This window comes from Helicoverpa armigera, chromosome 2 (assembly GCF_030705265.1).
Source record: "Helicoverpa armigera isolate CAAS_96S chromosome 2, ASM3070526v1, whole genome shotgun sequence".
NCBI lineage: Eukaryota > Metazoa > Arthropoda > Insecta > Lepidoptera > Noctuidae > Helicoverpa > Helicoverpa armigera.
In genome coordinates this window covers 4,896,026-4,912,194 of record NC_087121.1, presented here as the reverse complement: position 1 = coordinate 4,912,194, position 16,169 = coordinate 4,896,026, and the positions used below count along the sequence as shown (strand labels likewise).

The window sequence follows — 16,169 nt, the reverse complement described above, 5'->3', positions numbered from 1 at the left end:
CACATACATTTTCTACATATATTTTCTTATGATTTTATATGTCCTTGCGTAGCCACAGGCGCTCCAAAAGCGTAGCAAACCAGCTACGCTCCCGCCCACAATTTGCGTCCGTAGAAAACGCCTACGCCTACCAAATTACCGGGATTACCAATGTTACTCATCATCTACCCAGCCTTTTCTCAACTACATTGGTATCGTTTTCTTATTAAACTATGCAGACGTTTGCGCTGAATAGAACCAGTGTTTTATCAAAGCGACTGCTAATCTGACCTCCTTAACCTAGTTACCTGAGCAGCCCCCGGGATTACTATCGGTAACTAAATAATAATTTAAATATCCGAAGCACGCTTGAATAAATCCGGAGTCTGTTTTACTGAATATTAAGGTCAGTCCCCGGTGAAACCCTTGTGGTTAGCAAAGTTAAGCTATTAGGTGGGACGTCGGTATTTGAGTGACAGGTTAATAAGTAAATCGAATTCTACCTGATTTCGACGATGAAAGGGTCGGTTTAGGGACTTTATATCGAGAATCACTTTGTAAAATGCGGGAGTGTTTTAATAGAACCTATTGTTATTTTATTATATATTTTATTATAATTTTAAATCAATGTTTTGCTCTCAATTGTAGTAGTACATATTTAAGTTTTCTGTAATTGGGGAAGGAACTGTCTCCTGAGATACAGGCTAACCACCTAGTTCAGGGGACAGAGCTTCGGTGTATTGTGTCATATTGTGGTTTCAATAAAGAGATATTATTATTATATTATTATAGAATAGTTATTTTTTCTGGATCGAGGAAATAAGTTGGCCAGAGAATAGGGTGAAATCTACGTAGTTAGTATGGAAATCGAATCCATCTCGTACAGTTGAGTGCAAAAGTAATGTCAACCAACCAGTGCTCCTAACCTTCTGTTAAACCATTGTTTGATAGAGAAGTAATAAATTTAAAAGTACACGTGTACCTCTAGTTTCTTGAAAAAATTGTCACAATACATAATAAAAAATTCTGATTTGTATTTTAATAAGCATCAAGAGGCATTCTGTTAAGTTATAACCTTTAATCGGCTAAACTATGGTTAACTCGCACCTCACAGAATACGCTCTTTTAAGTTAGTTAGTATCTCTGATTAATTTCTATGTTTACTTCATTTTGATATCAAGATTGAAGTGTTAATAGCATTTGAACGTTATCAGACCGGAGCTGTGTTAGTTATTTCTGCTACTTGCCAATCAGCATGACATGTTTTTAATCTTATTGTTTTTGTTTTAATGTCGATACTTCTTGCTTATCAAATCGATGTGCTTAGCAATACTTGTGAACGTGAATGTTGTCTAATATTTGCTCATTTAAGATTACCAAAATTGGAATATCTTTAGTATACACAAATGGCAGTTTAACGAAGTCTACTTGATCGTACCGGTAGTTATGTAGTTACGACTGAATCGATTATCTGAACCGTTAACAACACATCTAACAGACGGCGGACCCTCCGTCTAGCCGAGGGCGAGATTTGCGACCTTGGCTCACCCCATCCGAGCCACTTCTACATTTATACCGCTCGACACGGCTATAAGCCGCTTCCTAATGTAAATCGTGTGTTTATATTTACGTACACCGTCTTAATAAATTTTGTTTGAAGATAAGACGCGCTGGGCCGGATTGTATTGTATGTAGGGTGACGTCGTGGGCACACGCGTGCTACCGCTGTGCAGAAGTGTCGGCGGCAGAGTTGGTCCGGCGTCAGTCACATCGGCCGCGTCGTCCGCGCCACACGCTCCCCGCCGCGCACCCACCGACGATGTTAGCACTGCTGCTCCTCGCCGCCGTCGCTGCCGCGGCCGCGCAAAACGACACATTCCCGCGACCGCCCGCGCCAAGACGCGAACAGTTCAGAGTTATATACGAATGGAACGCAATCGATTTCGAATGGAAATCCCCGGAAGACCGCGAGGTCTCCCTCAATACAAGCCGATACATCCCCCAAAACGTTTTAATCTCTGGCATAAACTTCTACCAAGACGATTTGTACCTGACAATGCCGAGAATGTTGGACGGAGTGCCGGCGACACTGGCGACCATCCCCGTGCAGCCGGTGGACACGGCCCCCAAGCTGCGCCCCTTCCCTAGCTGGAGCCAGAACGCTGTTGGGGACTGCAACGCGTTGCAATTCGTGCAAAACATAGAGATTGACAAAAATGGAATTATGTGGATCCTGGATAACGGACGTGTGGGCACTCTAACCCAAAACCCGGACCCCAAGTGCCCGCCATCGCTTGTGCTCATCGACCTCAAGAGTGATACCAAAGAAATGGAACGCATACCGTTCCCCGCTGACTCGGTCAATCCTAACACTACGTATCTGAACGATCTCGTCGTGGATAATCGTAATGGTGATTACGCGTACATCACGGACAACAGTGCTGTCGATCCCGGTATTATAGTTTTTCGTCGCAGTGACAAAAAATCGTGGAAAATTCGTGATAACCAATCAATGTCTTCTGTCGCCGAAGCTACATTTTTCCGCATCAATGGCACCACGGTCAACCTTCCCGTTAACATTGATGGGATAGCCCTTGGACCCCAGTACTTGAATGAGGAGGGTAAAGTTGATAGAAAAGTGTATTACTGTCCGTTGTCTAGTTTTCACCTGTACGCTATAAACGCATCGGTGCTGCAAAATGAAACACTTGCCCAAAGGGGTGATAATGCTATACGCCCATACGTCGTCGATCTCGGTAACAAAGCCTCTCAGACTGACGGCATGAAGATGGATTCATCTGGAGTACTTTTCTATGGTTTGATTGGAAACTCTACAATCGCTGAATGGAACACCACCGTCGACTTCCGTGTCGGCCAACGCACCATCGCCCGGGATCCAAACTACATTCAGTGGGTAGACAGATTCACATTCGACAGCAAGGGAAATGTATATGTTGTTATAAACAGACTGTACAACTTCGTCAAAAATCAGGTATCCCTGAATGAAGTTAACTACAGGATTTTGAAGTCGCATACTGGATCAAAGAGTTACGTGTTCAGCGAGGACTTGGCGGAGGCGACGACGGGCCCGCAGAGCGCGGCGGCGGCGCCCGCGCTCGCCTGCTCGCTTGCGCTGCTGGCGCTGGCGCACCTGCTCGCCTAGTCTTCACAACTGTTTCGGTCGCGGTCCACGGTGACCGTGACCCTGATACTAGTGCTTGTCATTTTGCGACGCTCGGACTGATGCGTAACATTACCAAAAATATTTAAAGTTACCTTGACCTCGTGGTCCAACCAGTGATATGCGCATGTAAAAATGCTTTGTATAATTATATTCTAGAATATAGTAGATACTACGTAGGTATAGAATACCACAAGAAGATCATGGGTGACCTTTCTAGGAGAGGTCGTAACGAAGACGAGCCATGTCGGTTCAAAACGAAAGGTCGGGGACGTATTGCCAAATGCCGTGGCTCGGCTCAACAATAAACATTCCAACTATTTCTATAAGGTGCATCTCGGCACCATATTTATTTATATCTTTGTAATACTTAGGAACATACATACAACAAGAGAAAATTGTGTTAGCGTCTCAAATATCTGTGAAACGATATAATATCAAAATTGAGTTGTGTACGCAAACGCGTGTAGTGTTCGATCTAATTAAGATCTGTTAAGGTAATCTGTATAATATACATTATTGTAACTAATCTGTACGAATGCATGTTGCGTGAACGCGGCTGTGTGTGACTATGAATAAACGTGTTTATCATATTATACTGTTTGTAGTTTTTATTTGCATGTGAACAACTGGTCGTGCTTAAAGCGTTAAATCGCTAACTTGATGTCACTGAGGAATCTTGTAAATGTTCGTATTCGCAAGGCCGACTTGAAAACAAGGAGGTGACGTTAACCTTAAATATAGGATAAGTCTAAAAATAAATTGTACTTGCATTATTGCATATTAAATCAATTAATTTAAATTACATTCTAGCCTTTTAGTAGTGTAGTAATGAGTTAATCAATGTGGCATTCCAATCAGTTGTTGGTCAATGCGATTAGATGCAGATAGCCGACTCTATACATACTTAACAAGTGCGATAGATACATAAAACTCTTGTTCTAAACTTCTTTTTAACTACTGCACAATCTGACACGGAAAGATTGCTAAACTTAATAGAAAAAAATACAAAACGGACAACAAGCACGCAATAACTGCACATTGCGTAGTATTTTTTCCGTTCCCGAGTTGAGTCACTAAAATATTGTTTTGTAACTAGTTACAGGGAGCCTCATCTAATTTTTCATGGTTATTATTTTATAGTGCTCTCCTGTATCACATTTCTCCCATATAATTACTTAGAAATATCACTTATTGACTATGTTTTTTGCAGTAGTAAGAAAGTAGAAAACCAATTCCACTATACAAATACGTGATACACCTAATTAAGCGTACTTAAATATAATCTAATCTAAATGCCTATAAATTGATGATACTGGCGTTGCTGAGAGATAAACGTTATAAGTACCGTAGAAACAGTATAAACTCATTACTTCTCTATTCCATACCTATAAAGGCTTAAACAGACATATTTTCACTTTTTGAGTTTTTTTTTAATGTGATTTTCTGTTCATCCGAAAAAACTCACATATTTTTCATATATTGTTTCTGAATTTTCAATATCCTCTTTACCCATTTAACCGTTTAATATAGGACTTATAGTTGGGAGATCGATTCTCAAGGTAAGTTCGTACTCCGCATATAAAGCTGCTAGCATATAGAGTAGCTGCTGAAGCCCTGTGTAATTTATTGCCTAAACGTGTTGTGTTTACAAAATAAAACTTATGTTTTGATTATAAACATGCTTCTCTATAGTTTCTTATGAACTGTTATGTGGTTTTCAACTAAGAACGAAATCCTTTACCTTGTTCTAATCAGATATTTTTTTAGTTTTGTAATTGTTGCTGCCTAACTAGTCATTCTTTTTGGGTAAAAAGACTGATAGGATAAAGAGTATTGTAGACCTGTCCATCCCTTTGTGAAATATCCAGACATAAAGAATGTAGGCCCATTTATTCTGCGATGGCCTTCACCATTACAAAAGCCATATTTTTCTACCATAACATTCCATCATGGTATTTATATGTGTACCTAAACAATTAACATAAACATTATGAGCCATAAGCATGGTCAATAAATACTACAGGTATGACTGCGCAAATCTGACTCTAAGATCAATGGAAAAATATGATGTTTACCGCATACAATCGTTATTAGAATATTTATGTGAGATCTATTATAATGATGGTCATATGTACCTACGTGCCTGACTAAACATGATGTTGCATTGAGCTATCAATTAATTGATCACTTGAAATCTCCATAACATGTGATGGAATGACGTGATAAAGAAGTTACGGATTTTACAACGTAACTACCAGTTAGGTACACTTTACATTTGCCACGGTATTGTAGAAGTGTGAAAAATCTGTAAGTACATATTTGACATTTAATACATGGCGTTTCTTCGGTACGTTAATAATTTTAGTACGCGTTGATCAGTGGGTCACAGCCCTTAGAGAAGAATATATCTAAAACTTCAATCATCATGTGTGTGTTTAAATAGTTGCGAGACCCATTCATAATCTGTTTGATGAATAAACAATCAGCATTGTGTTATTTGTTATTATGCGGTACGTAAATACCATTGGTATAGATGCATTCTTAGACTATAGGTACCTGCACGTACAGGGGAAATAATTTGAATTTAGCGCATATCTCAATGACCATATTTCAAGCAAATAAATAAATTCTAATTCTTATTCTAATTGTATCTCTACTTTTTAAAAAACGTCGGAAATTATCCATGAGATACTTATTTAAAACAGATTGATGATTTCAACTTTTACAATAACATTTTTTTAGTATTTACTTTTAAGTAGACCTTTGACCTGAAAAAATTAACACAACAACATTATTAAGATACTTCGTCACAATAAGAAGATAACGTAGTTGAAATTCAAAACTCCTCACTACAAACTGACGCGAATGACTCACTTATTTTTAACCCCCGACGCAAAAACGACGGGGTGTTATAAGTTTGACGTGTCTGTGTGTGTGTGTGTGTGTGTGTGTGTATGTGGCATCGTAGCTCCCAAACGGATGATCCGATTGTAATGCGGTTTTTTTTGTTTAAAAGGTATGTCAGTCGGGAGTGTTCTTAGCTATGTTTGGTGGAACTCGGTTCAGGTCTTCAAGGTCATCAGCTCGTTTGCTAGATGTGATAGGAATGTTTACTAGTTTACTTGCAAGTATATGTGGGATCTGAAATTTGAAACACTAATGTCTTTTGGAACCACTGAGCTGGTCTGCTGTTAGGGCACGAAGGTAGGAGACGTAACCCTGAACTGCCTTTTAGTAAACCTATCGAGTTTGGGCTCGTTGAATTTGTCTTGACGAGTTCTCTTTATGTTTCTGATTGACGAGAACCTGATGCTGGAAATGGGATGTGGCGGATGAAACCCTGGAATGCCGGAATGAAACGGATAAACCGATTTATATTTTTGCTGAAAATCTAGAATGTCCAAAGGTTAATCTTTATTGTTTCTCAATCTGTGCAATTCTCCCAGAGCCAGTTTGTCATGAGGATTGTTAAACAGCTTCCTTTGGCCGAGATCGCATATAGCGACCCCTTCTTAAGATAAAATAAATTAAATGAAAGCAGGAAAAATTAAGGAGCTCCTTTAAAAAGCATGAAATAAAATTAAATTATAAATTTAAAAACCCCCGACCAAAAAGTACGCAATAATTATGACAAAAGTTTAAAACGCTAAACCCTATAAAAGCAAAAATAACTTTTAACACTACGTAAACTAAATTTTGACGTGTCGGGGGACCGCTTTTTACCTTCATAAATACTTACATAAAACAAATGATACCTACCTAATTACAACATTCATTTAAAAAAAAACACGTATCTAAAGTAATGAATTAGAGCGGTCCCCCGACACGACAAAATTTAGTTTACGTAGTGTTAAAAGTTATTTTTTGCTTTTTATAGGGTTTAGCGTTTTTAAACTTTTGTCATAATTATTGCGTACTTTTTTGGGTCGGGGGTTTTTTTAAATTTATAATTTAATTTTATAACCTTTATATCCTGGAGTGTTTATTATTGTTGTCACATCACAAATAGGTATCTACACCAAGTTATTTCCTAGTAGGTATACCTTGCTCATACTAGCCGAATTAAAATATTATTTAGAAGAGGAACCAAAGTAAGCCAAATTCTGTGTACATTAATATTTAAATGATGCAAAAATGATCTCTTATAACCACGCAATATGCACGCACGTTTTATTCTCCATACTTATTCATTAAGGCCAGGATCATAAAACTACGCATAAACTTATTTATGAAACGTATTTTCCTACTACATTGTGTTTTAAGAAAACAACATGAAACTTAAACATCTATTACAGATTCATCACGTGTTCTAAATAGGTCCTTTGTTTTAGTAAATTACATTTGTCATGTCCACATGACAATAATAATAGTTTATTAGTAGTAGCAACTTCTAAATCCAATAAGTGAAATGTTAAAGAATATATAGCGGCTTTACTAACGCTTTCTAAAGACAGTGATATTATGCAAAATAATAAATATACTAAAGTTTGAAATGTGGTTCTGTGCGTGCATGTCACCTGTCTGCGTGTTATTGAACGATGGCTATCGATAATTACCAGCCTTGCACCGAGAGCCAGCGACGCGATGTCAACTCTATAAACTCGTTTTGATTCGATCCGGAACAGAGAGCAAACGATTTTCACCAATCATTTTTTATACTCTTTGCTTAGAGGATTAATATAGAAAGTACTCGTCTGCTATCAATGAAAGTTCGGTAAGTAATTCGAAGAACGGTTTCTAGATTAATTAATGAATTCTTTCTTGTAATGAATTATTACCTGACTATAAGTAGATGTGTAATGGTTTCACTGAACGCGGTTGCATGTTTAGTCAAGTTGAATAATCTATGGCATGCGCGAATGAATGGTCGATGTTAATTCAAAATCGATAGTTTAACCATTTGTTTCCGCATAAAAAATACTTCAGTACCTATTTAAAGAATTTGTTTTGTTTATGGAGAATAGTCGATTATGTACTCAACATCTATATACTTATTTAAGTAGAGGACAATGCTAATACTTACTTCCAGAAGTGTTAACAAACTTTCGCTATGTCACCAACCTTTATAATAACCGTCAAGACGTACATTCTTACATATTACATAGGTACAGACACCATCATCACCAGAGTACCCGACCTCTAATTTGTAATTATTAATCTATAAACAAAAAAAACAAAAAGGTCAACAACCTACGTCACCAACATCATAATGTTCAGGTACCTAACTATATTTTTTCTTTTTTCGAGGTAACATAATGTCATCATTTTTCTATTATACATATCATGAACCAAAGAGTTAATAACATGTCTCCGTGCGCGCTGACAAGCTGGCGAGGTAATGTGACAGAAAGGCATACAAATGGTGGTCATATAGCATGTAACTCATCATGTCCTCTATAACCATATTAGCGAGGAGATGCGCCGTACATCGTAATTAAAACGTTTTTGCATTTAAAATGGTAATTTACGGTTATTTAAGATGCTGGGCCTTCATATACTTATGCGTTAGCTTAGAAGTTAAATACTTAGCTACATATACCATGAGTTAGAATGACAACAGATAAAGTAGACCTGATTAAAATTGCGATCCCTGATTTAATATTCATGGGGCACTTGCTGCTGTTTTCAATATTATATCTATCTACTGAGTGGTCTACTAGAGGTAGAGTTTTGGCGTAAATACTCCATACATGTCAAATTCCTATTTCTTGTAACCGAAACCATAGATCAATAGAACATTGGATCGTTAGAGAGTAACGCAAGGAAAAACGAAGACAATTTCCAAATCTAAAATTATTTGCATCGTAGCTTCGTTCCTGCCAGGAAAATTATCAATTTTAATGCAAGTGCCGTGAGCTCATTAAGGCTGCGCAAGTAATATAAGGTAAGTTAGAACTTCTGCCCCCACTGCACTTCCTAGTCGGCTAGGCCACGCTGCATAAAACAGAAGACTCAAGGTATTTTCCTGTTCTTTACTTAAAGCTCTATTACTTTAACGAGAATATTTTACTTCCTGTAGTTTTTAAAAGTGGTTTTTTGACATGATTTATACTTAATTGGCAGTCTAAAGGCGATACTTAAAATGCAAAACAAAAATACAACACACTGATTTTCACAATTTATTGGTCGTATTTTACTAAATTATGCAAACTTTTAACAGTAAAACGTTCATAAGTCAACTTATATGAATTATAACTGTTCTAAGTATTCTAGTGTCCAGAATATAAACAAAGGCTATAATGAAATACCAACTTTCTAACAAATAATTATATCACTTTAGAAAAATATCGCTACAAAAATTAATAATGACGTGTTAAAAGTTCGGAAAGAAAAAGATGAAACATAATATTGGTTTTCTTAAAACTTTTAGTAAGAAGGCTTAATTCTTTTTGTTTTAATATACACAAAGATGAACATTATAATTAATGTTATTTAATGTAAATTAGTGGGGTTCAGGACACATATTACATTTTACAAAGATATCATACAAAGTACATACCTGTGTTTGTTGTCTTAAATAATTTATTCGTGTATCATATTAATGAGTAGCTATGTTCTTGCTGGTCATAGATATTAAAAGCACAGGTGACGCCATACAATTAGATATTCAATTCCATACCACAAGTTCTATAGTAGTAAGTATAGTGTCATTTGAACATCTTCTGCAGTCGTTACGGGTAGTCAGAAGCCAGCAAGTCTGATAACCAGTCTTACGTAGGGATATTGGGTTGCCCGGGAAACGGGGCTGAGTAGCGACTGCTTCGCTCCTTATAAAAACACTGGTACTCAGCTGCATCTGGTTAGACTGGAAGCCGACCCCAATATACTTAGTTAAGAAAAGACTGGACAGATGATGAAGTTCTGTGGTAATCTGAACCTCTTCGTATTGTATCTAAATCAAATGTATGAATCATATTATGTGAATAATCATTATGATAGATAACATACATATATCCGTTTTAATTGTTTAAATATTTTCGCAAAATAGAACGTAAATATTATGCACATACCTACCGGACATCCAGATCCGATGAACTTGGTCTCTCATATAAGTCATATATTATGTCAGTCCTGCGCCTGATCTCTCCATTTTTAAGATTCAACTTTTGCTGTAAATGGTCCTAAAAATATTAGACTGAATGTCGTCACTAGATTCTGATACCGACTAAGATACTAGCATCAAAATTAGGGCTTAGTCTAGATGTTGTCCATGTATATTTAAATTGTGGAGCATATTTAAATACACTCCACTTCCAGTACTTACTTAATGTTATGACTTATCATGTAAGTGGACTACACTAAATTAGTATGGAACATGCGATAATGCGCATTGCATACATACTCGCAGTAGATTTCATCAGCAAGTGCAATATGGAATCTCATTAACAATTATAGTTCGTCAGCACTTACTTATGCACATGCATACATCTCTAGAGAGCGGTCTACGAACCATATATAGTTGTGTATACAGATACACAACTTTAAAAAGAAATATTTTCATAGAGATCTTGCGATGAACATAATTTATAAGTTACCGACTCGTTTAGAAAAAAAAAAAATCACGAATTGTGTCTCTTTTAAGGTAGATACTTAAACTTTTTCATTTTTTTTATATAATTGCACATTCATCTACTTATTCAGTTTTTTTTTTTTTGGTAAAAATAAATAGACTGGATACACTTCTGAAATCATCTACGACATGTTTTAAAGTCATGTTAAAACGGAAAAAAGCTTCATATATGTGGAGGCTTCATTAAAACACTAGTAACGAACCTCGGTACAGCATCAGGTACTTAGGTAATGATGACGTCAGTAAGATTATTTATATCGATGGTATGAATAAGTTCCGTGTGTGTCATCTGTGTGTTTGTAGTTGAGGGCCATGCATGAGGTGCCTGCATTATTGTAACTGCCTAAATATAAACTCATCTTATATACGAGATTGAATTTAATAAAAGCTAAGTATCGTAGCCTGATTTAACAGAAACCCGTAAGCATTTAACAGAAACCCGTAAGCATTTAACAGAAATCCGTAATTAGGTACTGTAGATTTTGTATTTACGAATAATATATCACTTTAGTAGTAGGTCATTATATAACTATATAACAAAAAACATTATAAAAATATTTTATAATGTTTTTTGTAGACTTACATCATCATCCCCAAGATTTCATTTAGGTATTCAGGCCAACCTTTGTACAAATAACGAAAAATGCATTAATGTTTTTTCCTTAGAAATTAATAACACATATGGCCGTAAGGTACCATTATTTTCATAAGTATCAATTCAGTACTTCTAGTATAAAAAAGTGAAACATTTCCACATAGGTACGTACATTTTTAATATTGGTAACTGGGATTTAAAAACCCCAGTAAGTGGGCCTAAATACGAGTCCAATGAATATTCTATTTAAACGAATTTAATTCTAGAAGTGTGCGCAGGTCAAAGTCTGATTGATCTATTATCCTATTAGGTTGGCAATAAAACCTTATTGGCTACTCAGCCCTTCGTAATTCCAGTAATAAATAAATCAAGGATAAGCTCTGTCTGAATGTTTTTTTTTTAACCACGAACTACTTAGTTTCAAAACGAAATGTACCTATGTGGTACTTGTCTTATTTTTTCAGGAATTTCGCATATCTAAAAATCTTATTTTTTAAATAGGTAAAATTAATTTAATTGAGTTATTTATTGAAGTAAGTTTAAATAAGAAATCAACAGAAGCATATTATGAAAATGAAAGACCATTCCGTTTCATTGAATCTAAACTCCAACAATATCTTTTTAGAGAAACAAATGAAGTGGTACAATAAAACTACGTAAACAATACTTACGAACAGCCACATAATAACCGGTAGTTGATTGCACAAGTTTACCTAAGTATCTTACAGTAAAATACATTATTAATTTTTAGGGTTCCGTACCAAAAGGGTAAAATGGGACCATATTGTTTTTGCTCCTCTGTCCATCCGTCCGTCTGTCACCAGGCTGTATCTCATGAACCGTGATAGTTAGAGAGTTGAAATTTTCACAGATGATGTATTTCTGTTGAAGCTATAACAACAAATACTGAAAACTAGAATATAATAAATATATTGGGGGGCTCCGGCTCCGATACAACAATCGTGGTTTTTTTGCTCATTTTCTAAATAATGGTACGGAACCCTTCGTGCGATTCCTACTCACACTTGGCCAGTTATTACTCTATAACAGTTTGAGCATTCTACGGCCAATTAATCAGTAGGTAATGGTTTAATATCGCTGGTTCCGCAAATTATATTAGTACAGGAACCTGTTGTATAGTTTTATAATTGTTTATAGTAAACGGATACTGTAGGTACATCTTGAACAACCTGTTTCCCACGGTTTCACTTGCATCCTGAAGGAACTTTGTCTACTAGGAAAAATGAAGCAATAGGTATATCCTGAATGTTACTTTAATTTGATTAGAAGTTAAGCTATAATAACTTTACTATGTATTAGGTTAGAAGACTGACTACAGGTCAGGATATATTATATATATATTATTTACCTTCCTACTAGTAAGAATGATAAAAAATAAGTTTCTTAGCCCAACAATCCAACTGAAGACTTTTTACAAACATACTTGACATTACAAGAAGAAGCTCTGCGTGCTTTAAACCCATAAAAGAATACAAATTAAAGTTGTTACAACGTCACAGATAAGAACTACTTATTACTTAAAACTCTACAATCAGTGATACTGCACTATACAAGTGTTGTTCCTTAGAAATAAATGTAGTATAATCACCTTTAGATAGGCACACAACTGAATAAATTGCTTAGAAAAAAGACAAAAGAAAGTGTATAATAAAACACGGAATGTATAAATGGGGAAAATAGAACAGTGGGTCGCGTGAAATAAATAATCAGCAAGCTGAAGTGTCAGTGGGCTGGCCATATTAGCCGAAGAACCGATAACCGTTGGGGTAAACGAGTTCTAGAGTGGAGACCACGCCTCGGCAAGCGTAGTGTAGGACGTCCTCAGGCACGGTGGAGTGATGACTTGCGCAAGACGGCTGGCAGGAGCTGGATGCGAGTAGCCGAAAATCGATCTCAGTGGCGTGCACTTGGAGAGGCCTATGTCCAGCAGTGGACTGCGATAGGCTGATGATGATGATGAAGTCAGGCTATTCGAAGTAGATACCAGTACTGTAGTAAAACGACTATTTGCATGTAGTATTGCTATTTACGACATAGGTAACTGCATGTCTATAAAGTAGACATAAACTGTCAAACAGTTAGCATTTGTTTCCAGAACCATCTTTTGCTGTATTCTGTCTGTACCTTATTATATAGATGCACGTAAACATCATTCCTTCCGACTAAAACCTGCTGTTTATCGAAAAAACTGGTTTCGATCTCGTAATACGAACTCGGTGTTATTATTTCGTAAATAAAAAACAACAATGCATCTGTTTCTCAATAATTTATTTATTTATTGTGTGCAACAAAGTCTTGCCACTTTCTTGTTTCATTGCTTATGTTATACGCCAATTTGCTGCTCACTTAAAATGCAAAAAAAAAGAATTTGTATTAGAACTTGCTCAACGGAGTCAATTAAATTGTTTGTTGGATCATGGATTAAAAAATAAATTGGGTTAGTTTTTATAAAGTGCAAAACGTTTCCTAAACAAAATCTAGAATTAATCTATTTAGTTTTTAACTTAGTTAATAGGTTGTAGTTTTTATGAACGTTATCGTTAGTTCTCGATACGGGATTGTTCGAAAGAGTTTCAGCGACCCTAGTACACAAAAGGCTTCAGATGAACTTTTAACTGAAAGAAGTTTTAACTATAAGTCTGACACTCCGATCCGCTGCACTCACAGGATATCCTCGTCTATTGTTAGAGTGATGGAGAATACGGTAATTCAGAACTTGCACATAATTTTCAAAATCCTTTCTTCTGGTTCATCGTAATAAATTGTCCCGCTATCCATCTAATCTTCATCATTGTGGTTCATCATTTTAAATCATGACGCACAGCACAGTTATTTTTATATCTATGACATGATTTCAAGTACCTAAGGATTATATGTACAAACGATTAGTATAACTAAAGCCTTCGTGTGTAATATGAGTCGATAATAGATTCCTAGTGTACACTTAAATCGCAGAAGTAAAAACAAACATGATTGTTTGTGTTGATTTATGTGGCATGTCAATTATAAGGCTTTAGCTAAGCAATTGTCCAAGCAGTTTGATTACAACCAGTCAGGTGACGCCTTTTAACCGTGAAGGTCGGATTTAAGGTGCAGACTCCTCAGTCTTGCCTGACAACGTAAATGTTTAAGCACGTACAAATGATTGCGTTAGATTGCTTAGAATTATAATTATTTTAGTAATCATAGTTTAATTGCGAGAGGTCTGTTTTTATGATTTAAAATAAATAAAGTAGAAATATTTTAGTCTAGGTCTTATGCAATGCTAAATTCAGCTAGTTGGTACATTGACATTTTAGCTGACGGTTTAGAGCCATATCGGATGGCTATTCGCCACAAAGAAGCAATACTTGGTTTAATTATTTAAATAGAGTCTATTAGAACAACAATTTATTCAAATTACTAACTAAATGCTATAAATAATATACTACAAACTATTTTATTTATTTTACGGGTAAAATATTTCCATTCAAAAACGAGTCTCGCTACTACGCTGCAAGTTTGCATAAAACCGGTAATATGTAAACAATACGTAAGTTTGGGCCGCTCACCTGGCACGAGTCATGAATATTTGAGCCTTAATATAAATCTATAAATCTAAATCCACGGTGACGATCTTGTTTTGTTTTTGTTAGCAAATCAATGAGCGAACGATCCTAACCTCATGAATTATGTAGTACGACGTTTCCTTGAACATGAACGACCAATAACAATGTTTTAATGTTTACTAACAGTCGATTAGAACTGTTATAAATGATTATTTGATCGGCCTCTTCATCTGGCATATCGAGATTTGTGCTAGAAATAAACATTACACATTTAATTAATCTATTTATAAATAACAGATGAAAAATTATAACTACGTAACAAAAATTTATCCGCATCGCTGTAAGCGGGTATCGTGCCCAAAAGAGTGGCTTCTTTGCCACTCTGGATGGCAAATTCTTGTTATGATTTTTAGAGCGAATTGTAAGGAAATCATACAAAAACGGGACACTGTTTACCAAAGTTAAATTAATTTACTTCCCAAGACCAACGATGACAAAATGTTAGCGAAATTTTAATCAAAACTTCTGGAGCAAATTGCATTTGAATTTCGCTAAGTGTATGTATAATTTAACTTGTGGCTGCTTCACATTTTCAAGAAATGGTATGGTGACATTTAGTGGATGTAAAACTGAGGAAATGTTGAAAATGTAACCTAGTTACTTTTTCTAGTAGCTAGTATTTAGGTAGGTAATCAGTACTACCATACTTCTCAATAGAATACAGTGAGAGGTATTATTTAAGATTCCTTATTGGACTAAATACTTAATCAAAACAAATACCTTCGCAATTTTAGTTTAATTTACTGTTGTAAATATTTTAGTAGCGAGCGTATGTATCACACCATTAGGAGGACTTATTCCTACACAATCACAGCGACAATTGCTATCTCCATAAAACAGAATACACATTGTAACATTTAAGGTATGCTGAAAATGTGTCATAGTGTTCTCTTACCGTATAAAACTGCTCTCATCTGTTCCAGTTTTATCACAAACTCGGTAAAGGTGACAAAGGCGGATACGACGCCTCGCGACGTAAAACTCCTTTGTCTAAATTCCTGCATTCAACACTTTAAAGTATGCTCAACTTTTATGAAACATACCGCGTACATAATAAATCATTGTGCAAATATTGGCGAACAATATACATACCTGCCTGTTTATGTTTGTTTAGGGAAATAATTCAGAGAAAATGAACATATCGTTCAGGTATGTCCCTTTGTTTGACAACGCTGAAATATGCATAGAAAGATCTAGAATAAACATTGTTTT

At 35.9% G+C, this 16,169-nt stretch overlaps 1 protein-coding gene across 1 annotated transcript; it reads left to right on the top strand.

Moving 5' to 3' along the window:
- The first annotated feature begins 1,623 nt into the window (after window positions 1-1,623).
- Window positions 1,624-3,758, top strand: LOC110375662 (protein yellow). Its single transcript, XM_021333876.3, has one exon. The coding sequence runs from the start codon at window positions 1,799-1,801 to the stop codon at window positions 3,140-3,142; it is 1,344 nt and encodes a 447-aa protein (XP_021189551.2). The 5' UTR covers window positions 1,624-1,798; the 3' UTR covers window positions 3,143-3,758.
- The last annotated feature ends 12,411 nt before the right edge of the window (window positions 3,759-16,169 follow it).